This window comes from Rhinatrema bivittatum, chromosome 5, assembly GCF_901001135.1.
Source record: "Rhinatrema bivittatum chromosome 5, aRhiBiv1.1, whole genome shotgun sequence".
In the NCBI taxonomy this organism is placed as follows: Eukaryota; Metazoa; Chordata; class Amphibia; order Gymnophiona; family Rhinatrematidae; genus Rhinatrema; species Rhinatrema bivittatum.
In genome coordinates, this window is record NC_042619.1 from 50,873,916 (window position 1) to 50,899,937 (window position 26,022).

The following is a 26,022-nucleotide window of genomic DNA, read 5'->3' on the forward strand; positions in this document are numbered from 1 at the left end:
AATTGTAGGCACCCCGGAGGTCCAACTTGGTAAAGACCTTCACTCCTTGCAGCCGGTCTAGTAACTCTGGAATCAGAGGCAAAGGGTACCTGTCCAATTGCTTGATAGCGTTGAGGCCGCGATAATCGATGCAGGGTCGCAGTGACCCATCCTTCTTGGCCACAAAGAAGAACCCGGCCCCGGCAGGGGAGTTAGAGGGCCAAATGAAACCTCTGTCCAAACTCTCTTGAATATATGAAGACATGGCCCGAGTTTCCGGAAGCGACAAGGGGTAAGCCCGCCCCCTGGGAGGCGTAGTGCCTGGGACCAGGTTAATGGCACAGTCAAAGGCCGGTGTTCCGGGAGAAGTTCAACCTTCTCCTTAGAGAAGACATCTTCAAAGTCTTGGTACTGTGGTGGGAGAGCCATGGGCGTGGTCAAGAGAGGCACACTGGGACAAGGAATATTCGTAAGGCAGAAGTCAAAACAAGATGGGCCCCAAGCTGCGATCTGAAGGGTATCCCATTGTATTACTGGGGAATGTTTCTGTAGCCAGGGTAAGCCCAAGATGATGGGGGTGCATGGATTTCTCCAGTATAAGGAAGGAGATCTCTTCCATGTGCAGGAGACAGGTACAAAGGACCAAGGGCTTGGTGCAGGTAGTAATGCTCCCCGGCAGGAAAGTACCGTGAATCGAAGATACCCGGATCGGAGGAATTCGGGGTTGGACCCCAATCTGCAACTGCTGGACGAGGTCTGCGAGAATGAAATTCCCTCCGGCTCCGGAGTCAACCAAAGCCAGCGTATCAAACGTACCCCCAGGGTAGACGAGGGTAACCGGTACAGTACATGAGGAGGCGGAACATGTATTACCTAGGGTCAGCTCCCCATTGATCCCTAGGTTCTGGCGTTTCCCGGTCTCTCATCACATCGGGCTAGGAAGTGCCCCTTGCCACCGCAAAATAGGCACAGACCTTGAGCGCGGCGGTGTCTCCTCTCTTCCTGCGAGATGGGACCTCGACCTAACTGCATAGGCTCTACGTCTTGGTTTTCAGGTGAGGCATAGGAGGAGGTTACTGGTCGGGGAAATGTATGCTCAGAGTTACTGGGTTTACGACCAGACCTCCCTTCCCGAAAACGGTGTTGGATACGGTGGTCCACCCGTCCAGCCAGATCAATCAGGCTGTTCAGGTCATCTGGGAGGTCTCTTCCTGCTAGCTCGTCTTGGAGTCTTGAAGAGATACCTTCCAAAAATATGCCATGGAGGCTGTTGTCCCCCCAGTCTAGCTCGGCTGCAAGGGTACGGAATTCTACCGCATACTCGGCAAGGGACCGGTTGCCTTGGCGTAGCTGAAGTAACTCAGAGGCGGCAGTGGGCCTGTGAGAGGGCTCATCGAAGATATGTCGGAAGGCAGAGACAAACTTTCCAGATTCCCTAGAAGGGGATATTTACGCTCCCATAGCGGAGAAGCCCAGGCCAGGGGCTTCCGGTCCAACAAAGAAATAATGTAACTGGTCCTAATCTGATCCGTCGAAAACTGGGAAGGCAGCAAATTGAATCGGATGAAACACTGACTGAGGAATCCGTGGCAATATTTCGCTTCCCCCAAGTACTGTGAGGATGCCGGCAGCTGTGTGGGCGTCGCGGGTCCAGGGTCGGCCATGTCTACTGGCACAGGAGATACCAGTTCAGGTGTACCATCAATCAGATTGGCCAGTCTCTCTACGGTCTTCATCAGGGCATCCAGACAGATTTGCTGTTGCTGCAGACGTTGGGCAATTCCAGGGATGGCCTTTAAGCTGGCCACGTCCGCCGGGTCCATGGCCTTGCAAACTGTTGGATTCGTGGACCCTTGAGCCGGCTGGGACAGAAGAAGACTCACCGTGGGAAGGCCCACAGTGGATGTCGAAGCCGGGAGGTGGCACTGAGCAGGAAACCGGAGGGATCTTCACCACTGGAAGCCCGAGGTCCCCCCAGGAGGAGCCCGTGAGGACCCGAGCCGCTTGGACTTATGTGCGGTCTCCTGTGGGCCGGTGTCTGAAGAGGAGTTCCAGAGGATCGAGAAGAGTAGAGGTGAAGCCAGGAGGCCAACTGGAACTTCACCACTGGAAGCCCGCAGTCCCCCCGAGAGGAGCTCGTGAGGACCCGAGCCGCTTGGACTTAGGAGAGGCCTCCTGGAAGAAAGCCGGAGTCAGAAGCCAGTAGTCAGAAGCCGAAGTCAGAAGCCAGTAGTCGGAAGCTGGGGTCAGAAGCCAGTAGTCGGAAGCCGGAGTCAGAAGCCAGTAGTCGAAAGCCGGGGTTGGAAGCCAGTAGACGAAAGCAGCAACTAATAGCTCTCAACAGAGAGTGAACCTCGTTGCAAGGCAAGGTATTGGCCTAGCTGCAAGGTTTAAATACCCCTGCAGCATCTGACGTCATCCGAGGGCTGTCCTGCTTCTTCCTGCGCTGGCCCCTTTAAACCTTGAGCCCCCGCGCGCATGCGCGCCTAGGGGGTGGGGCCAGGCGCGTCGGATCGGTGGCGTCTCCCTCACAGAGGGAGCGCCACGGCAGAGCCTAGGATCAGGCCTTGTCGAGCAGGGAGGCGCTTCAGTGGAGGGACTGGGGCACGGCCCGGGACCGTAACAAGAATATTACTTAGAACATTTTGTTATTAAACTTGACCCCCATAGATCAACCACTTCTCAATCTGGTAGATCCATAGGGGTCAACCACATTGTGGATTAAGAACTGGATTAACCAGTTCTCAATCCAAAATAGAACAAAAATAGAAAACAAAGAGTAAGGCTAAATGGTGAATTTTCTGAATGGAAAAAGGTGAATAGTGGAGTGCCTCAAGGATCTGTACTAGAACCACTGCTTTTTAACATATTCATAAATGACCTAGATATGGGAATAACAACTGATATTAAAAATTATTCAAAGTTGTAAAATCACAAAAGGATTGTGAAAATTGTGAGGATTGCATGAGGACCTTTCAAAACTAGGAGACTCGGCATCCAAATGTCAGAAAAGGCAACATTGAAAATATTACTCCAGGCCTTAAGACACCAATACACCTCCTATTAGGAAAACGGACCAAACCAGGCTGCTACAGAGCCCTATATAGAAAACTACAGCTAGCAGGCTACCTCACCTCAGTCACATGTGCAGACCCTCACCTAACAAAGAATAAAGAGACCATAAAGCATAACTAGAAATATGCAGACAAAAACTGAACTGGAAACTACAACAAGCCAGAGAAACTATATGCAGTGTAACATAGAAATAGAGAAACTTCACCAGTCCTCAAAATAAATCAAGAAATATAAAATCAATAGCAGTAAAACCATACTAACAAAAAGAACAGATTTCAAAATAGCTGATGAGTGGAATATCCAAAAATTTCTAGATACCAATAAAATATTTCAAAATAGCAGACACAAAGACCCACTAATGAAAAATAAGGATAAAAAATGCTTTGCTCTGCATACCTGGGAACGTTTGATATCCAGGTGCCCTGGGATTCTTTTGAATTTGCAGAAGGAGGGATGGTTTGCTTGCAACTTTCACCTCTCTCTGTCACACACAAGCTCTCTCTCTCACACTGGCTCTCAATCACACACATATACACATGCTCTCTCTCTCACACTGGCTCTCAATCACACACATATACCCATGCTGTCTCTCTCGCACTGGCTCTCAATCACACATGCTCTCTCTCACTTTCATAGGTTCTCAATCACGCACATATACACATGCTATTTCTCTCACTTTTATAGGCTCTTAATCACACATTTACACACATGCTGCCTGTCTTTTCACACTTGGATGCACGCTTTCAATCACACACTTACATACATGTTCTCTCTTTCTCTCACTTTCACACATGCTCTTTCTTCCTCTCACTTACACCCAGGCTCTTAATCACATACTCACATGCTCTCTTACCTATACTGGCTCTCAGTCACACACAGACACACATGCTCTCTCTCTTACTTATAAGCACAGACTCTTAATCATACATATACATGATCTCTGTCACTTACACATACAGGGGCAGATTTTAAAAGGGTTATGCGCGTAACCCTTTTAGAAGCCTCGTGCATGCGCCGAGCCAATTTGGATAGGCTCAGCGATGCGCACAAGCCCCGGGACGCAGGGGCTTGAAAAAATGGGCGGGGAGTGGGCGGGGCCGGAGCCTCCAGGCACAGTGGCCAGTGAGTTACTATTTTGTTGGAGCAGGGGGAGCAGCTGAGTCAGCGGGGGACCAGGAAGTGTGGCAACTCACCTGCTTGTGCTTGGCAACACACTGGTGTGTCGCAACACACCGGTTGAGAACCGCTACCCCAGACCACCAGAGAAATTTAGATGGGTAAGGAGGGGGTCTGGGGGGTGGAGTGGTCCTCTGAGCCACCAAGACAATTTTTATAACAAAAGCATGGGTCCAGAGGGGTAGGCTAGGTTAGCAGGAGGAGTCATGGCTTCCAGAGGTTGGATTTTGTCAATGAATGAGCAAGGCATCTGGGGTTCTGAAAAAATGCTTTATTTTTATTCTCACAGGACAATCAGGAAGGTAGGACTCACATATGGGTGACATCACAGGATGGAGCCCAATCACGGAAAACTTCTGTCAAAGTTTCCAGAACTTTGACTGGCCCCTACTGTGCATGCCCAGCATGGCACTAACCCTGCAGCCAGCAGGGGTCCCCCTTCAGTCTTCTTTTTTCCGCGCAGCAGTATCCTCACGGTAAAGGAGCTCTGAAGAGATTCCTGACAGGAATTTTCCTCACGGAATTATTAAAAGTTAAATTGCCCCACAGGGGTCCCTCCTCTAACTTTTCTCAGTCCGCAGTACTCCGGTAAGTTTTTACCCGTTTTTCGTTGATTACCGTCAAGTTTGGCCCTCGTGGCCTACTGGCCGTCGACCGTACCGCGGCTCGATTTTTTTTCCATGGCCATGGTGTTGGGGTTTCGTTGGTGCCCAGACTGTATCGCACCATGTCTATCACAGACCCCCATAAATTCTGTGTAATGTGTCTAGGTCACGAGCACGATGTCTTGACCTGCACCAAATGTGCCCTAATGACACCGAAGAGTCGCAAGGCCAGAATGGAGAAGATGGAACTTCTCTTCCATGCTCAAACCCTGACTCCGTCCATTGCATCGACATTGTCAGAACCGGCACCGTCAACTTCGTGCCAGCATCGACCACCGACCGGTGACCGACCGGCATCGACGACTTCTCGGCCATCGACACCCTCTACTCCCCCTCATGATCGAGGGGATTGCAGGGAAAATCATCGCCATCGACACTGTAAGACTCGGACCATCGAGGGAGCAAAATCATCGACCTCGCTATCGTCCGAGCCGCTGTAGAAAAAACCCCGTCCAGGAAAGGCACCGACCATTCCTGTGACCGGGTCAGCGAGGCAACCCTCACCCGATTGGGGATAGGGAGCCGTGACTCCGCCTTTAATGGTGGTCCCTCCAGCTATGCCTCTGCCTCCTTCTTCTGTTCCGGAGCCGGGGCTGCTTGTTCCAGGTCTCTGAGAAGAACTGGACCGGATGGTTCAGGAGTCCATCGACAAGGCGATGCAACATTTTCAGGTTCCTCCGACACCGCCTCTGGAACCGATCATCTACCCGATTTCGGCAGCGCTGGCACCGCTGCTATCCAGGATGGAAGCGCTTATGGCCGCTTTTCCACCAATGGATCTCGGGTCTCCGATGGCTCCGATGCCCTCCCCACTGACAGCATCATTGGGAGGAGAAACACCATTTCGCATCCCTCCATCGGGAGTTCTGCCTCAGCCATCGATGCCAATACGTCCCTCGCCACCGACTCATCCATCAGTGCCGATACATCCGTCGGCGCCACTGAGTCATCCATCGATGTCTTCGATGCCTGCTCCTGTGCCTTCGATGCCATCATAGGTGCCTCCGATAATTCCTCCGATTCCTTCGGAGCCTAGACCGGGTCCTTCAGGTATCCAACCACCCTGTCCCCCTCTAGTTCCTAGAGGGATGGGTGCGGATCCTTATATTCTCACAGGACAAGCAGGATGGTAGTCCTCACATATGAATAGCCAGCACAAAACTACACCTAGTGGATCCACAGCCAGCACAGATGACATCATACCTGCGTGAAAACTAAACTAATTTGGTCTGAATTCCTGGAAATGACTATACAGGTTTCTGCCCATAGTAACAGAGTACGTACACATGCTAAATGTATTAATTGGCTATGAGATAATAGGCGGGCAAACCTAGGCACCTGTTGATTGGCTGAAGGCAACCCTTAAATTGCTGCGCACACCCATTAGATTTTTGTGCAGGTTTGAGAGTACATCCCTTGTTTTGTATATCTTGCTGCTCCAAAGAAATCACGCATTTCTTTTTATTAAACCTCTCACTTTTATGACTCTCTAGAGCTGGTCTTTTATTGGTCCTATTAGCCAGGGGTTGTTTACACTTGGTGCCGAAGACCCAGGAGAGTTTTAGCGCTCCTCTCTGTGGGTCTTCAGTCCCAGTAGGTGTGTGGCGACTACCTAGCTGCCGACAGTTCCCAGACGCTCCGGGCGGGCTGGTGTCGGTCAGCAGCACTCGGGGAGTGCAAAGCAGAGTCGTGACAGAGTTCCGACATCTGCTAATTCACCGAGTTCGTGACAGGGTCCGAAGGTCGATTTTAGTGCCTATTCTTCCAATTCGAGACGTCTATTTTTAAGGTAAGACTTTCTGGGCACTCTTTTTCATAAGAGAGGTCCCCCTTGTTTTGCCTATTATTTGGTATGTAGGAGAGTAGAATTTTAAGTGTTGATTTTCCAGTTTTTGCCTGCGTTCTTCCTGTCTCATTTGCTGCTTCTAGGATTAGTTAGCTTGCTCGGTCTCGCTCGTGCTGAGCCCCTACCTTTTTGTAGGTGGAGTCCCTGCACAGCGCGACTAGTTTGAGTGCGTTCAGTGCTTGTATTTGATTAGTTTCGTTTGTATTGCTTTCGCCTGTATAGACTGCTAGCTCTGTCTGAGTGCCGACGGTTTCAAGTTACATTATACTTTGCAGGAAGCTGGGAATCACTTTCCTAGTAACTTTCACAGCTGTTCCTATGTGCACATTGACACCGTGCTAAATAGGCTATTGGCTAAAGTGCTAATCTCTAAATTGGTTACTGTGTATATCTTAAAACTTTACTGCGACTCCGTGGCTTCCGATAGCCCTTCCTTTGGGGGTGCTTCCCACCTTTGGAATTTTTAGTGTCAGGCTCTGCACGGACCATGCTCTGCCTGCTGGGTCAGGTAGAGTGTTCGCCCCTCTTGTCGGCTCTCTTTGTTCTCTGTGAAGCGCTGCATGTTTCAGTGTTTGTTTTAGTAATTACTTTTGCCTTAGGCTGTATGACTCAGTGGTCTGCAATTTCAAGTGTTCTCTCGCCGTCTCAAATTTCATGCTGAGCTACTGAGAACTGGAGTCCTTCCTTTCTCTAAGTACATTTCACCGTTGTTTGTAAGCGTAGCCCCTGTGGATTGCACATGTACCTGTGCAAACCTGGAAAGGACTTGATGTCAGTGATCCATTTGGATCCCTTGGATCATGGTTCTCTATTTTAGGTTCAGGGTTTAAAATTCTAAATGGCTTCGTGTGTACGATTGACTTATTAGGACTTGTAGTCTGCCTCTGCTTGCCATGCCTCTGTATCTGCCTACGAAGATGCCGCTATCAAGTCTCTGAAATGCTGATAACTCAGATCAGCACACGGATAATGCTCAATCAAGCTGAAACCTTGAACCTTATGCTCCTGGAGTCTAATGATGTCAACACGCCATTCCCCACCACCCATAATACCTATCTGTGAAAAATGAGCACATTGGTACCAGGACGGGTAAGTCTCTAGCCAGTAAGGAATAGCCTTAACTAGGCGGAACAAACTAAGACAGGCGATGTGCGACGCAGATAGGTGTGAAGGTTTCCTAGGAGAAACCCTTAAAAGGGGGGAATGTATGAATAGCCAGCACAAAACTACATCTAGTGGATCCACAGCCAGCACAGATGACATCATACCTGCGTGAAAACGAAACTAACTTGGTCTGATTTCCTGGAAATGACTATACAGGTTTCTGCCCATAGTAACAGAGCATGTACACATGCTAAAATTTATTAATTGGCTGTGAAATAATGGGCGGGCAAACCTAGGCACCTGTTGATTGGCTAAAGGCAACCCTTAACTTGCTGAGCACGCCCGTTAGATTTTTGTGCAGGTTTGAGAGTACATCCTTTGCTTTGTATATCTTGCTGCTCCAAAGAAATCACGCATTTCTTTTTATTAAACCTCTCACTTTTATGACTCTCTAGAGCTGGTCTTTTATTGGTCCTATTAGCCAGGGGTTTACAGTACAAAAAGCAAAGTTGACATTACTGAAGATTTTATGTCATTTGGAGCGATAAAAGGTAAAAGAGGAGTTGATTGATGTACTAGTTGATGTACTCTCTACCTAGCTGAATGGCTGCCATTTAGCCAGATAACTGGTTAGCCGGCAGGTAGGGCAAGAGTGTTCTGGGGAGGGGCCAACCTAGGGGGTCATTTTCTAAGGCTTATCATGTGCGATAGCTTGCTAGGGGTGGAGTTGGGGCAGCGAGGGGAAGAGTCGGGGCGGCGAGGAGGTGGACTCTGCAGTGTTTTTACTGGCGGCGATAAGGTAATAAACGTTATCACTGGTGGCACTATTGAGTGCAAAAGCCGGCAGCGAAAATACCATGGTGGTGCGATGGCTGCCGGCTTTCGTAGGCCCACCCCCTGTTTTCACTGGATTCACCATTCTGTGATAGAATGGTGAATCCAGGCCCTGGTTATATAAGTTAGCCACTGAACATATGAACTAAGGGGATCATTCTCTAACACTATCGCACGCGAAAAGGGATAGCTAGCTCGGGGCGGAGTTGGCCCCAGAAGAGGAGGAGTCTGGGCGGCACCAGGGCCGATGCTGCGGACACATCGCTGGTGGCGAAAGGTAAGATTCCTTATCGCCGCCAGTTTTGCACAGAGGTGCGATCGCTGCCGGCTATCGCAGGACCACCCCCCGCTTAGCCCCCCCCCCCCCCCCGCTTCACCCCCCCTAAGGTCTGTGACCTTAGAGAATCCAGGCCTAAGTTCACTATCTCCCTCCTGGAGTATGTTCTAGTACTATTTTAAAGGGTAAATTACTGTAAACCTGTTCCACCCCATGCATGATTTTATAGATCTCTATCATATCTCCTCTCAGCCATCTCTTCTCCAGGCTGAAGAACCCTGACCTATTTAAAGGTTTCCTCATAATGGAGCCATTCAATCCCCTTTATAATTTTGGTTGTCTTTCTCTGGACCTTTGAATGTTTCTCTATATCTTTTTTTGAGATGGGGCAACTAGAACTGCACACAGTACTCAAGATGTGGTTGCATCATGGTTCGATACCAAGGTATTATGTTATCTTCTGCAATCAGTGCATTAGTTTATGTATTGTTAGATGTATACTAGTGGACAGACAGATGGACTGAGCCATTTTGGCAATAGGTGAGCGCTCTCACACTAGTGCTGGAAAACATGTCTAACAAAGGGGGTCATTTATCAAACTGCTAGGTTGAGAGAACATTGCACAAATCTCATATTTGGGTGAGTTTCCTCACTCCGAAGGTCATTAAATCTTTACAAGATTGCACTGTTCTGTTCGTACATTGCACTCTGAATGTCAAAGTGGCCCCTAACCCCTACACTAATACCTAAACCTCACCTTGAGTTACTAGGTGGGCCTCCTATAGAGGTATAAATACCTACCTAGTATGAGGGCCATATAGCTAGTCTTTTCTCTTTCTCTCTCTCTCTCTCTCTCCCCCCCACCCCCAGTGGTTGTAGGTAGGAATTACAACAATGCTGGCACTTACCGCAAAGTGTGAAAAAGTTACCGCAGTTTGTGATAATACCTATGCGAAGCGCCAAGATAGTGCACTTTGCAATAAACAGCCTATTACCATAAAACATGCCCCTTTTCCTATTGCATGTGATATTTAGTGCATTTTGATAAATCCAGGCCAAAGATAGTAATATCTAATGTTTATATGTAGATAAAGGCATGAAAATTGACCATTTGTTCATTTATCTAATTTTCTGAATGTTTTAAATTTTTCCTCATTTTGTTTTTTAAAAGAGGTCAAACAATGTGCACTCTATTGTAGATTGCAGGATTACTCCCAACATTCCCAGTGCATCTGTTTTTTCAAATGGTTACATAGAAATGACGGCAAAAGAAGACCAAATGGCCCATCCAGTCTGCCCAGCAAGCTTTCATACTTATTTTTCTCATACTTATCTGTTACTCTGACCACTGAGGTCAGGCTCCTTATTGGTAACTTTTTGGTTCTAATTTCCTTCCACCCCCGTGATTGATGTAGAGAGCAATACTGGAGCTGCATCAAAGTGAAGTATCAAGCCTAATTGCTAAGGGGTAGTAACCGCCGTAATAAGCAAGCTACTCCCACGCTTATTTGTTTGCCCAGTCTGTGCAATTTATTCCTTGTTGATTGTTTGACTATAAATCATCTTTTCTTCATTCCCCCCTGCCATAGAAGCAGAGAGCTGCTTGGATATGCATTGAAAGTGAAGTACCAGGCTAATTTGGTTTGGGATAGTAACCGCCGTAACAAGCAATCTATTCCCACGCTTATTTGTAAATGCAGATCCTTTTTCCCACATTTCCTCTTGCCGTTGAAGCATAGAGCATAGACTTTTTTTTTGAATAGCAAAATGTGTACATTCGATAAATGCCTGCATTTCAGTTTCAAGTCATGGCGCAGGTTACAGAATTGCTTTGTCACTTGTTTTGAAAATAGATGTTTTTAACAAATCTTAAAGATAAGAAAAACACAGATAATTGTAGCAGATCCTGCTCTGGCAGAATAATCGTAGTTGCTATGAACATATTTGATCCTACCTAGACTGATATGTTCATATGTACATACTTGATCCTAGTTTTTCTTAATTTAACATGCTCACTGCAGATAAGGAACCATCTGTTTTTTTTACCAGACACAGCTTCACGGCTTGGATAAAATGAGGACAGAAAACTCTGAGCTGCTTGCAAAGCTTCATGAGAAAGATAAAACTTTAGCAATGGCTGAAGATAAATCTTATCTTCTGGAAAGACAATTAAAAACAGAGTTAGATCTGAAAGAAAAAAATATCTCCAAGCAACAGGTATGCAAATAAGCAGCATGTTTGTCAAATCCTTCATTCCCTTATTATTGAGACAATGAAAACCTTCAGTTTTGTGCTGTTTTTTACTTTTTATTATATTGCTAATTTATTAAAAAGCCTTGAGGTAAAATGCAGATATTCATAGGACCAGATATAGTTCATATTACAATGGTACAAGAGTAGTATGCAAAATTTCTTCTCTACTATTCATAATTTTTCTCTTTTTTTTTCTCTGACTTGATTACATTCATGTTAAATTGCTGTCGATTTTATAGCTGGTTTAGAGCTCTGATTTAAAGCAGCAATACTAAGAAAATATTTTTTAGCCTAGTTTCCTGCAGGGAAACTGACCTTAGACAATCATCATGACTGTCCTTCTGTCCCCCAGTTAATAACTTTTGAGTCATTCATCCAGTTTCTTTCAGATTTCTGCCAGGGATGATAGAACTTCCAGTGGCCCCTGGCTAACACTTGTGTGCCCCAGACACCGCTTGTACTTAGATTAGTTGTTTGTTTCTTCACCTTAATTTCCTGTAGAGAAATGAGTCAGTTCAGTTCATTTGTAATGTCAGAGAGGTCAGAGCATATTTTGATACCACAGAGCATTTTTAAAGCTGTTCTGCCACAGGTTAACATTGAGAATTTCGAGAGCTGCCCTTCCATTAGTTATTAGTCATTACCTATGCAAATTTCTTTACCAAAGAAGAAAAGTAGTCATCATGAAATGTTTACATAACTCCCTGTTTTGTAATATTTTTGGTGTGTATCAATGTACAATTTTTATTCAATAATTCAGTTTGCAGTTTAATCAAATCCCTTTTGGTTAAACTTTCACACACATACACACACACAAACACATATACAACGTAACAAATATTTTTGAAGATGGAAGCTTTTTTATTGTTTCTATTTCATTTCTGCAAAGATATTGGTGGTTGAAGGTTTGAAAGCTTTTCCTACTTAGCCACACCCACTGTATTGAATCTAAGTAAGGGGGTCACTTACTAAGCATTTTTCCCATAGACACAGAATACAAGAAAAGCCTTAGTACATCAGGTCCTAAATGAGGTACTACTTCTTATTAGAACTTCCATGTAGGCACCACAAACATATTTATAAAATATTTATATAGTATGAATAACTAAAGATTAGTGGTGTGGCTGTAATAAAAGGTGCACAAATGTTATTCCAAAAAAAAAGAGAAAATATACTGGGGTCAAAAAAGATGACCACCAGTAAGCCTATAGGAAGAAGCAATAACATCCAGAATCTGGCAAATTTATATTCTGAAGAATCTAGCTAGTATACCTCTTTACAGGGATGACAATGCTTTGAGAATGCCAATAATAAAAAGGCATCTTTATAATGCTGGAGTAACAGAGCTGAGCAATAAATGTGATGACTGTGTAAGCTTTTAAATCCTGAGCTTACAGTAAAAAGCTGGAGGCTTAGAAGAGATGATTTGTCTCTGAGAAAGGGGAATCTGAGGAGGCATATTAGAATCAAGAGAGAAATACTAAAGATTAGATAGGACATTCAGTGTTGGAGTAAAAGGAGAATTGTCTTATTATCAAGACATTTCGGCACTTTCTAGCTTCTGATCTTTTCCTTGAAGTTTCTAAATGGTAAGAATTTTTCTTGGAATAATAGGGAAAAGTGGATATTTCTCTTGTAGACACAAAAATCAAATGTTCAGAATTGTTTGTTTATTAATTAGTTTCCACCATTGTCCATGAGAGAGTGTCTAGCAGCCCTTGCTGCATATTAATACTCCTTACTTATCTTGTACCACAAGGTCCCATGTTGAACAGCAAATTAGTACTCTATTCTCTTTACAAAAGTTGTCACTATTCCACAAAAGGAAATAACTATCGCAGACAGAAAACAAATGAGAGTGTAAAATTGGGGACCATATAAGTGATACACAGTTCTTACTGATTGCCACACAAATAGTCTCTATTACCCAAAAAACAAAAGTAAACATCTGCCTGAGAGAAAATCTTTAATGGGATTAGTGATTTATTTTTTGTTTGCTTCCTACTCAGTTTATAAATTATACCTTGGTAGGACAGCAATAGCATTATTCTCTTTTATAGAAAGCTAACTTATGTATGCTAAACTATGTATGGTTTAAAAAAAATTAATTATTGTTGTTAACAGTTTTCGGAGGTGACATATGAAGCTCTCAAAACTGAAAACAAACATTTTAAATCCCTGATGGATAACTTTGAGCCTAGTAGATCTCTGGTAACTAAATAACATTTATTACAGAATAAGGTATTTCTAAGGATATTTTTTGAATATTGTTGACCTGGTCAAATTTGAGCTAGTGATTAAATTATAGATAGAAGGCTTCATTTCATTGGTTCCTGGTGCTACATTTTTTATGACTGAGAAAGCATTTAGCCATTTTATTTTTTCAAACAGCTAACAAAATTCTGGAGGGTGTTTATGAATCAGAAAAAACAAATGGCCGATTTTATATTTTCCTGAGTTTCCTTACTAAATATTTTATTATAAATACATTTTGAGAAAACAGAACTGGCTGCAAGAAAATCATTTTTGTTTTCTCTCACAGGGTGTAAGATCATTAAAGGAACAGGATAACTATGCTACTTACCTTGAGAAGCTGAAGTGTGAAAATGAAAAGTTGCAAAATGATTTTATTAAAATGCAGGCTAAACTGGAATTTTGCTCTGAGGCTAGTCACGAAAAACCTGAAGGATCCCTGAACCTTTCCCTCCATGATATGACAGAGATAAAGGTCAGGGAGGACAGGTACGTTTAAAATCATGCAAATATTGTTTTAAATCATGAAATAGATTTGTATATATTATTCATCTTTGTTATTGTATAAGAAATAGATGGACATGAGAATCAATAAACAGCAACTACATTTCATACACATAGAGGCCACTGTACTAAAGGACGAAGTGATTTCACAAAAGGGGGCTTTGCATGAAAAACATGCAAAACCCTCTGAAATGCACAAAAACACTGAAATTTTGGCATTTTGCATGTTTTATCTTGCAAAGCTCCGTTTTGCAAAATCACTTGCTCTGTCTCTCTACAAATAGCAAACTTCCATGCACAGTCCACCACATGTGAAAGTTTACTAAAATTTTGAGTTAATGAGCTGCTGTGATGCAGTATCTTGCATAGCAGCTCATTAACTCAGAATTCAAAAAAACTGGTGCACAAAGATTTATTTGTGGGTCGGCGTTCTTTTTGTGACCGTCCTGGGAGTTTGAGTTTATGCACAAGTTTTCTACCCAGCATATGTGCTCAGGAAAAAAATATTTGTTCGAGCAAGGATGCTAACCCACAGGAAATCTCACGGATTAGTACATCAGCTCCTTGTTCCAGAAAAAATAAGGAGGTAGAAATGAAACAGAAACCAGAGAGAGAGAGAGCAAAGGAGCATGCGTAGTTTTGAAGTGGGCTGTTTTGTTTTACTGTATATAAATTTGAATTCCTTCAGAGGCCATCATCCTCTTTTCAGGAATGAGGACCATATGTTAATCTGAATATATATAAATACACACATATATAAAAAAAAACTATATAGCAGCAACCACACTAGTGTATAAGCAAAATATATATTCCCAGAATAATTAAATAATACCAAACCTCATGAAACTATAAACAATGTTCACAAAACCATATTACCTCATAGAATTTATAAGCAAGTGTTGAGAAAAACATTTTTTACTCTAGTGATTTTTCATTAATGAATTACAATAAAATTGGATGAAAAAGTCAGTTCACACTCAGCTTCATTACTGCAACATAGGCAGAAAGGATTATTTAATTTCTTAGTATTTGGACAGGTTAATCCACACTAGTGGGTTATGCACCTCCACCAGCAGTTGAAGACGGAGCAAAGTTGACATCACAGAATATATATACCCCTGCACCAGCATCTGCCCACCAGTATTCTCCGTCTCCAGAAGATGGTAAACGTGCATCTCCCTACTGGGGATTACTTTAAAATATATAGAGAGAGAGAGAGCGATAATGAAGGAGAAATGAAGAAGAAAATCAATTCGCCCCACTCTCCTGTGGTGATACCTTATGGTCCCTCCCTCAGTTGGGTTTTCCTGAGGTGATATCTGCAGATCCCTTCCTCAGACAAGTACCTGAGTCCAGTAGCTGTTTCTCTGGTGTAGACTTAGCTTTAAAAAAAACAAACAAACAGCTGAAAGGTTAGCAGGTGCAGGAGGCTGAATGCACTAGTGAAGGTCTTTTCCCTCTCCCCCCACAGCCAGAGACCGACTCTATACTTGGCCAAGATGGGCTGAAGTCAGATAAAGAAAAAAAAAAAGAAGGAAAAAAGTGAGGGTTTCCATTTCCCTTCTGGTCTCCGAAACTTGGCGCGCCAATCCGACATCCATTCCCGCTTCCAAGGATGCTTGGGGAGTCGTGGCAGCTTGACGGGTTGAGCAGCCTTTTTGGCTAGGCCCCACTCTCAGGCTTTGCATAAATGCCGTTTGGAATGCTGAGGCAGCATTCGCATACTTTTCTGCATTCAAGTCTGCTGCAAAACACTGTCCAGCATCGGCTGTAGCTTGCGTGCCTCGGCGTGCACCTAGATATAGACATTTAGGTGGGCGCTCAGGTGGGCATTTAGGTGAGCACTCGGGGGGAATCCGGTGGGCGCCTACCTGAACCGCATGTTGTGCGCCTATAATTTTTGGGCACTTATTGGACAGGTCTTGTTTTTGGTCACCCTGACCACTCTCGCTTGTGCGGGCGCATCTGGATGCACAATGGCAAGACGCCTTGGGGCATGCTGTTAGCGGGTGTTTATTTTTGTGCTTTTTGCCATATTCAGGTATACCAGCTTGGCATCCCCCACCACCACATAACTTGTATCAGTGCTACTTGCAGGCTCAGGGAGAGTTTTCTCTGGCTGCTTTTGCTGAGCCTGCCCTTCTCAGCATGATGCGAAAATGGATCCAGAGAGGAACTGGTCAGATGTGTCGCCTGATTTTTGGGCTCCCATAATTGGATCATCAGCAGGGGAAGGCTTTTCAGTGGGCACAGGACTGGTGCTCCCTGGTTTTGGTATGGGCTGTGGTGGCATTCTTGTGCTTTTCCATGCGCAAGTCTGCTGTGAAACAGCTTGGTGGGTTGAGCAGCCATTTAGCTAGGCCCTGCTCGCAGGTTTTTGCTCAGTTGCCGACTTGATAGGCCTAAGAGTTCAGGATCACAGTTTGTGGATCCCTGCACACCTGGTGCCACATGTAAGCATCACAATGTGTATATACCTGATATGAGTCATGCTGATAAGGATACTGGTGGCAGGGATGGTAAAAGCGGCCCTTACTCCCTGGAAGATGGGGAATTCCTCTGGAGTTGGAACTGAATAGCACAATGTTGCATTCTTTTATAGAGATGGGTTGCCGGCTCAGATAGCCCAGGCCCTGAAGATGCTGGGGGTGCCAGGTATTGAAGCCATTTAGATTCCTTTCATGAAGCTTTTTTGACTGCCGCAGCATACTGAGCTGAAGATTTCAATGTATTATCCACTATGACACCTAGTTCTCTTTCCTGGGTGGTAGCTCCTAATATGGAACCTGACATCATGTAACTATAGCATGGGCTATTTTTCAGTTCCTACTTAAGTTTTAGGTTGCTATGGGAGTAGAAATGTGTCCAATTAGGGTCCTTTAGTGTATTCACTATATGTCTGGTAGTGGCCTACAAGGGAATGATCAAACTCTCAATAAGGTATGGGGAATTCGTGAAGTGAAGTTAAAAGGCTGTTGTTGTTTTTTAGTGTGAAAGTGGCACCTGTCTATAAATTAAAGGATGAGCTAGGGGTGGGTGGGAGAGCGTGGGAAGGTTGGGAAATACAAACAAGCTAACTTCTGTTTATTAGTTGCCTTACTGACTATTTAAAAACAACATACTAACTTCTGTTTATTAGCTGCTTTTCTCACTATTAAAAGCACAACACACAAACACACTAAATAATATACCCCAATAGTTTACTTCTCCTCAATACTTTTAAAAACAATTTCCCAAGCAAAGCTTGCTGATTCCTTTCAGCCACCAGCAAGGTGATCCTCTCCTCTCAGTGCTCAGTATTACCTTTCCTTCTATTTCTACCTATCCACAATGTTTCACTAAAATAGCATGATCAACCAAATCAAAAGCCCTGGATAAATCTATCATAAGCAAAACAAAGTATTCCCCTTTATCTCGATATTTCATCACCTTCTCATTTACAGCCACCAACACTGTTTCTATGCTGTATCCACACCTAACCTCAATCTATCTGCTAAATTTTGGCGAAAATCTTTAAATTAAAATTCAGTAGTGATATGGGTCTGTAGGAAGATGGTAGAATTGTGTTTTTCCCAGGTTTGGCTAAAACTATGACATAAGTTCTATTAAAATCCTTCGGAAAGGCTCCCTGCTGAAGGGCATCCTTAAAAAACTTACTCATTGCCCCTATCACCTGCGATTTCAGTATCTTGTAGTAAACATAGGAAAACCCATCTGGGCCTGGTGCCGTACCAGATTTACTCGGGCCTATCACATTCAAAATTTCATAGGACTGAATTGGTCTATTCAAAAAATTCAGTTATTGCTCTGTAATTTTGGGTATAGGTAGATCATTGAAAAAATGATTTTCCTCCACCTGTCTGCCAGTTCTATCATCGGTGTATAACATCTTGTAAAAAGTTTTTAAAACCTCACAGATTTCTGTTGTTTTAGAGACTACTTTACACTGTGTAGTTTTAAGATGCTCTATATAAGTTTTTCAGACTTGTTTCCAAATCTGAAGAAATTGTGTTCTGAGTGTTGCAACTTTTTTTGCGCCCTCTGATATAGCCATGAGTTTAAGCTCTCTAAAATAGCCCAGTATTCGGCCTTAACTGCTTTTTTCAGATTTCTTATCATTTTCTTCTTTACTATCTTTAACTTCTCTTCTAACTGCAATATGGCCTTGTTTATATGGAAGTTCCTACTGATTAAATAAGATATTATTCTCTTTAATATTGTTCTCTTTAATAGTTTTCCTGTATACTTGTGTTAATGTATTCTGCCTTGAGGCGACTGTTTTAATGTATTTCCGCCCTGGAGGCGACTGTTCAGTTCCTTGTAAACCGGTGCGATGTGTATTCTTTACAGGAACATCGGTATATAAAAATTAAAAATAAATAAATAAATAATTTTGTCCCTAATGACAGCTTTACTAGTTTCCCAAAACAGCCTAGGAGAGTTTGCATGTTGACTATTATTTATGGTATATTCCTTCCATTTGTTTTGTAGAAAGTCTTGAAAATCTAAATCCCCTTTCAACTGGTTTGGAAATTTCCAGATTGCCTTTCCCCTTTCCTTCTCTGATAGCCTAACAGTTTTCCAAATAGGGGCATGATCTGACATTCCTGGGGGCCAATCTCTGCTGATATCATGATGGAAAATAACTCTTAAGAGGCTAAAATATATTTTATTCTAGACGCAGATGTGTGTGTGCCCTTGAAACATGTGTGAAATCTTTTACCTCTGGGCTTAAGGTTCTCCACACATCCAACTTGTAACTTCTGACACAAGAATGTTATACCCTTCCCTTCTTTTCTCCCTAACTTTTTAGAGCTTGGAGACCTATCTATTAACAGATTATGGACACAGTTAAAGTCTCCAGCTATTATTAGTTTCCCTTTCACAGTTGTTATTAAGAGGTTCGCCAGTTTAACAAAAAACTATGATCATATTTATTAGATGCATATAGATTGCAAATGGTGACTTCTTTACCATGTAATTTCCCAATGATAATTATAAATCTGTCTTCTAGAACCTTAATTTCCTTTTCAACTTGCAGGGTTGAATTCCTATGAATGAGAATGACGGGATTGTACAGGTAGCTAATGAAGCACTATCAGTAAATGTGATATGTGATTGAATTTCCTTGAACCTGTTAAGAGTCTAGCTGCAGCATTTTGTAATAGTTGAAGTTTTTTAGAAGACAGTTGGGAACTCTGAGTAGAAGTGAATTATAGTGGTCTAAGTTTGTGAAGATGAGGGCCTGCAGTACCATGCGGAAGTCTGCGTGAGTCAGCAAAAGTTTCAGTCTATGTAGTAAGCACAGTATTATGGGAGTCTCTGTTTAGTGGCCCCTTGGGCCGACCTGCTGGAGACTGGGAAAGGTGGTCAATGTCTCTAGTGAATAGCAGGCTGGGAGGCAGATGTTCAGGCAGGACGTAGATGCTCTTCACCCTGGAAGCTGGTACTCCCCCGGGAGGATCCCGTAGGAGCCCAATCGCTGGGACTTAGGTGTCTTCACCCTTAGAAGCCGAAGCCCCCCCTGGGAGGAGCCCATAGGGGCCCGGCCGCTGGGACTTAGGCGGGTCGTGGATCAGGACAGGTAACTGGAACCAGACTAGGACAGTAGCAGTACTGTAACTGGGTTCGGGTTCTGGAACCAGGCAGGAACTGTAGCAGGGCTCGGGTACTGGAACCAGGCAGGAACAGTAGCAGAACTCGGGTACTGGAACCAGGCAGGAACTGTAGCAGGCAGGCAGGAACCAAGCAGGTACTGTAGCAGGAACGGAGTGACGGAGCGACGAAGCAAAGCGAGTCACTCCGGGGCACAGTGCAACAGGAAACCAGGAGGCTAACCCGTTGCAAGGCAAAGACTGGATGGCCGCAGCCGGCTTATCAAGGCCGCGGCGTCTGATGTCAGGAGTTGGGCGGAGTCACCACTGACGGGAAATGGCCTAGAAAAGCACCCAAGTGGCGCGCGCCTAGGAGCCGGGCGTCCATGGGAGGGCTCGCAGCAGCACGGCCCCAGCGGGGACACCACCAACCAGGCCGCAAACTAGGTCTCTGGAAGCGGGAGCAGGTCCGAGAGCCCGGAGGTAAGGGCCTGGCCGCGGTGCTCGCGGCCAGTACCGCAACACACAGTTTGGCGTATCCTGATTTGATTAATTTATTTACGTGCTTTTCTATTGATAGGTTTTCATCAATCTGTATACTTAAGTCCCGTACTTGTTCTGAGGGTGTCATGTTGAAGTTACCCAAGTCAAGTGTTTGAGGAGTCACTCTAGGTATATTTCTTCTCAGAATGATTTCAGTTTTATTAGTGTTTAGAGTTAGTTTAAGTTTGTATAGTTTATGTTGTATAGCCTTCATGTGTTTTGCCAGATTTGGCGCATGGTGTATAGAATTTATTTTATTTATTTTTAATTTTTATATACCGAGGTTCTTATAGAGACTATAAATCACTCCGGTTTACATATAACGATAAACTGCCCAACAGAGATAAGGGGGCTTTACATAGAACAGTGGTACATATGGAACATTATAACTGGATGACAATTTAACATAATGATAATCAATAATATAGAATAGTTTTACTTGTAATTAATAAAATTATGTAATATAAACTGTATAATTTAAATATTTAACTTGGATATAGTGACATATTAACCATGCCAAATATAAATAATAAGATAAAATGAATTTTGAACTTAGAAATTGTAGTCCAGTTGCAGAGGAAAATATAAATAAGATTAATTTTTAGAACTCAAAGATTGTTGTCCAGTTGCAGAGACCTGAAGGTAGGACTTGGTATGGTGACCATAATTAGGGGATACTTCTTATTTGGAAGAGGATACTTCTTATTTGCAGAGGATTTGCAGAGGATTTGCAGAGGATACTTCTTATTTGCAGAGACCTGAAGGTAGGACTTGGTATGTGACCATAATTAGGGGATACTTCTTATTTGGAAGACTTTCCGTCTTGGTAGGATTGTGAGTCTGGGAAGGCTTGTTGGAAAAGAAGAGTCTTTAGCCTTTTTTTGAACTCTTGATGATTGGGTTCAAGTCTTAGATTTGGGGGGAGCATGTTCCACTGGTGGGGGCCTGCTAAGGATAGCGCTCTTTTGCTCAGAGATGATTTTACTTGTTGGGCATGCAGTGATCCTTTGTAAGCGCTTCTGATAGGTCTGGAAGATGTGTGCGGTTGGAGTTGAAAGCTTAACGTGATGGGAGCTATTTTGTTTGTCGCTTTGTGGATGATTGTGAGTACCTTATAGAGTATCCTTTGTTTAATGGGAAGCCAATGTAGATTACTAAGGATTGGGGTGATGTGATCTTTTTTGTTAGTGCTTGTTAGAATTCTGGCAGCAGAATTCTGTACCATCTGTAATGGTTTGATCGTGTTGTTGGGTAGACCTAGTAGCAGGGAGTTGCAATAGTCGAGCTTTGATAATATTATGGATTGAAGTACTAGCCTGAAGTCGGAGAAATAAAGGAGGGGTTTAAGTTTTTTGAGGACTTGCAGTTTGTAAAAGCAGTCCTTCGTGGTATTGTTTACGAACTTTTTTAGGTTAAGATGATTGTCAAGCCATGCTCCAAGGTTTCTGACGTCCGGTGAGAACATGTTATTAGCGTTTGGTAGAGAGAAGCTAGAGGAGATTGTGAGAGGATCCTGAGAGACAATGAGCATTTCGGTTTTATTGGCATTCAATACTAGGTTGAGGCTTGAGAGTAATTCCTTAATGGGCTGTAGGCATTCGTTCCAGTAAGTGATGGTTTTTTGAAGGGATTCTGTAATCGGGAGAAGGATTTGAATGTCGTCTGCATAGAGGTAATGGGTAAGCTTGAGGTTTGAGAGTAGGTGGCAGAGAGGGAGGAGGTAGATATTGAATAGGGTGGGAGAAAGTGAGGATCCTTGCGGGACTCCTTGCTCTGTAAGGATTGGATGCGATTCTTTGTTGTTTATCCTTACTTTGTAGAATCTGTTGCTTAGGAAGGAGTGAAACCATTTGAGAGCTGTGCCTTTGATCCCTATATTAGTTAGTTGGTCTATAAGTGTAGTATGTTTTACCGTATCAAACGCCGCAGAAAGATCAAGTAGAACCAGCAGGTAAGATTGTTTTTTCTCCAGGTTCACGAGGATGGTATCAGTGAGCGATAATAAGAGAGATTCGGTGTTTAGTCGTTTTCGGAAGCCATATTGAGCTGAGGATAGAATGTTATGATCTTCCAGATATTCTGACAGTTGCTTGTTGACAATTTTTTCCATCAGTTTGGCGATGAGTGGTAAGTTTGCAATCGGTCGGAAGTTAGCTGGGTCTGATGGAGAAGCATTTGGTTTCTTCAGTAACGGTTTCAGGATTGCCAATTTTAACTGGTTAGGAACTGAGCCTTGAGACAGGGATGTGTTGATAATTTCTGCTATTGGTTTTGAGATGGTGTTTGGTATGGCAATGAGGAGATTTGTTGGTAATGGGTCTGATGGGTGTGAGGATGGTTTTAGTTTTTTGAGTGTATTTTCGATCTCCAGTGAAGAAGTGAGCTCGAATGAGTCCAAGCTTGTGTTTTGTTGCGGCACTGTTGTTAGATGGTGTGTTAAGGTGGGGCTATTGGATGTAATTGAATGGGTAAGGTTAGTGATTTTAGTCTTGAAGTAGTTGGCTAGCTCGTTAGCTTTGTTGAGCGCTTGGTGGTCTGGGATCGTGAGAGGAGATGGTTTGGTTAGAGAGGAGACGTAAGAAAAAAGGGCCTTTGAGTCGAAAATGAAGTTGTGTATTTTTTTTGCATAGAATTCTTTCTTTGTTCTAAGGATAGTATTCCTGTAGGAGTTGAGGTGGGATTTGTAGATGGTTTGTGTCGAAGTGGATGAGTTTTTTCTCCAGCTTTGCTCTTTTTTTCTAAGAGATTGTTTGAGGGATTTAAGTTCGGCTGTAAACCAAGGTTTTCTATTGTCTAATGTAGGTTGTATGGTTTTAGTTGTGGTTGGGCAGATTTTATCTGCAATTTTATTGTTAATATTGATCCAAGAGGTGGTAGCAGTTGTTGCGTCTGTGAGGTCAAGTTGATTTAAAGCTTCGGACATCTTTTCACTGAGTATGTCTAGAGAGCAAGGTTTCCTGAATTGGATGGTGGATTTGGTAGTGATTTGAGGTGGAGGTTTGTTGATCCTAAGGGTTGTGTGGATGACTCTGTGGTCTGACCATGGAACTGGTAAACAAGTGGGGTTGGTGTAAATGTTGAAGAGTTCGTTAATAAAGATGAGGTCCAAAGTGTGGCCTGCCTTGTGGGTAGGACTGTTGATAATTTGAGCGAAGCCCAAGTGGTTGAGTGAGGAAAGAAAGGTTTGGCAGTTGATAGATTGTGGAGTAGCGTCTACATGTAAATTAAAGTCTCCGAGGATTATAGCAGGTTTTTCAGTGTTTATGTGTTTAGCTATAAGTTCGATCAGTGGGGAGGGATCCAGTTCTAGGGTACCTGGTGGGGCGTAGAATGTCATCGGTGTATAGGAATAAGGTGATTCCTAGATCAGATAGAAGTCTACATAGAGGAAGCATACAGATGTTGAATAAAGTTGCCGAGAGAGCTGAACTCTGGGGGATACCTGCATCAATTGGGAAGTGTCGGACATGTGGTTGCCCAGTTTGACTTAGAATGACCTTTTTGATAGTAATGAGGAGAATCACTTCATTACATTGCCGATAAATTCAGATTTTTCTCAACTGCTGTCATTGTAGGATAGGTCAACGGTGTCAAAGGCTACTGATAGGTTATGTAGTACCAGGAAATAGGATTTATCATTGTTAAATCCCTGTAATATGGGGTCCATTAAGGATACAAGTAAAGTCTCGGTTGAGCAATTTTTCCTGAATCCAAATTGGTTTGGATATAGAATGTGCTGGTCATCTAGATGGTCTTCTAGTTGTGAAAGTGCTTTTTTTTTTTTTTAGAGTTTTTTGTTGTGCAGGAGGTGGACCCTTGGGCCGAGGTGGGGTTGACGCTTCCTGTAGGAGGGATCCTGCAGGTCCCCACCATTGGCAGGTGGAGTGAGCTGACTGATGGATGCCGGCTGGAGCTTCGCCAGTACCAGCCCTCGTTCACCATGGGTTGAGCCTTTGGGTACCAGAGCCGGCTGGAGTTAGGTGGGCCTCCGTATGTAGTCGTCGATGAGAAGATGGAGAGGTCAGCCCAGAGGCAACAATAGCGAAACTGAGGAGTCTGTACTGGATGAGGCAGAGTCCTGGCGACCAGGGCGCCAATAGGAACCAAAGTCTGACAGGCGGCACCTGAACAAGAACAGGCCAAAGCCTGAGAGGCCAAGTCCAGGACGAAGACAATGGAGGCATCGTAGAACAAGCTGAAGTCAGGGCAGGCGGCAATCAAGGAGCGGTGGCAAGGAAAAGCTGAAATCAAGTCCAGGAGAGAAACAATGGCATGGTCAGGTGAAGCAGAGGTCTGGACTAGGAGATGATCAGTAGCGTAGTCAGGCAAAGCAGAGATCTGGGACTAGGAAATGATCAGTAGCATAGTCAGGCAAACAGAGGTCTGGATTAGGAGAAGATCAGTAGCGTGGTCAGGCAAAGCAATGATCGGATCCAGGAGAAGATCAATAGCGTAGTCAGGCAAAGCAGAGGTCAGGTCCAGGAGATCAGTCCGAAGGAAAGCTGGGTAGCACGAATACAGGAACGAAGAAGACAAACCAGGAACAGGAACTCGCAGGGATCAGGAACCAGGAACACGAAGGAATCAACGAAGTACACGACCAGTGTGTAGACCTGTTGAAAAGGTGACTAACAGGAGCTGAGCGCGGCCTTATATACCAGAGCTTCAGCGACGTCATCATCTGGGGCCGTGGCCAAGTTCCCGCCACAGGCTCTTCAAAAGAAGCAGAGATGTGCGTGCGCGAGCTTAGGGAGGGGCACAGTGCTGGTAGAAGGTAAAGTTTGTCTATTTGCGGATGATACTAAGATCTGAAACAGAGTGGACACACCAGAAAGTGTACAGAGAATGAGACTGGATTTAAAGAAGCTGGAAGAGTGGTCGAAGATATGGCAGCTGGGATTCAATGCCAAGAAATGCAGAATCATGCATCTGGGGTATGCTAATCCAAAAGAACTATATGCATTGGGGGAGAAGGAGTGATGTGCACGGAGCAGGAGAGCGACCTTGGGGTGATAGTGTCTAACGACCTGAAGTCGACGAAGCAGTGTGACACGGCGATAGCCAAAGCCAGAAGAATGCTAGGCTGCATAGAGAGAGGAATATCTAGTAAGAAAAGGGAAGTGATAATCCCCTTGTACAAGTCCTTGGTGAGGCCTCCCCTGAAGTACTGTGTTCAGTTCTGGAGACCGTATTTCAAAGGAGACAGGATGGAGGCAGTCCATAGAGAAGGGCGACCAAAATGGTGGGTGGTCTCCATCGAATGACTTATGAGGAGAGGTTGAAGAACCTGAATATGTATACCCTGGAGGAGTGGAGGAGCAGGGGTGATATGATACAGACCTTCAGATACTTGAAAGGTTTTAATGATCCATGGTCATCAACAAACCTTTTCCATTGGAAACAATTTAGTAGAACTAAGGGTCACGATTTAAAACTCCAGGGAGGAAGACTTAGAACCAATGTCAGGAAATATTTCTTCACTGAGAGAGTGGTGGATGCCTGAAATGCCCTTCTGGAGGAAGTGGTGAAGACTAAAACTGTGAAGAATTTCAAAGGGGCATGGGATAAACACTGTGGATCCTTAAAGGCTAGAGGATGGGAATAAATAACAAAGCTTAACCAATATGGAGCAGCAGTTACTACCCTTAACAGAAACATGGGGGTAACCTGCATGAAGCAGCAGTAACTACCTTGGGAAGCTTGCTAGGCAGACTAGATGGACTATTTTGGTCTTTTTCTGCCGTTATTACTATGTTTATTTGTTACTATGATTGATTAAGGATATGATTGTTGAGGTGATAGTGCTACTTATTAGTTTTAGGGAGCTAGCTGGAATGGAGTCATGTGGGTGCTTTGCAGGTTTGATTTTAGTAATGATTTGAGTTTAGATACTCTGTCGAAAGCGGTCCATTTGGCTGG

At 44.0% G+C, this 26,022-nt stretch overlaps 1 protein-coding gene across 3 annotated transcripts in view; it reads left to right on the forward strand.

Moving 5' to 3' along the window:
* The window catches only part of DEUP1 (deuterosome assembly protein 1), a 395,279-nt gene that overhangs the window by 171,624 nt on the left and 197,633 nt on the right, over positions 1-26,022 (forward strand). For all 3 annotated transcript variants that reach the window (XM_029602319.1, XM_029602316.1, XM_029602317.1), the window contains 2 exons: positions 11,006-11,173; positions 13,752-13,951. In XM_029602319.1, the coding sequence (XP_029458179.1) occupies positions 11,006-11,173; positions 13,752-13,951 (368 nt within the window). The remainder of the gene's footprint in view (positions 1-11,005; positions 11,174-13,751; positions 13,952-26,022) is intronic.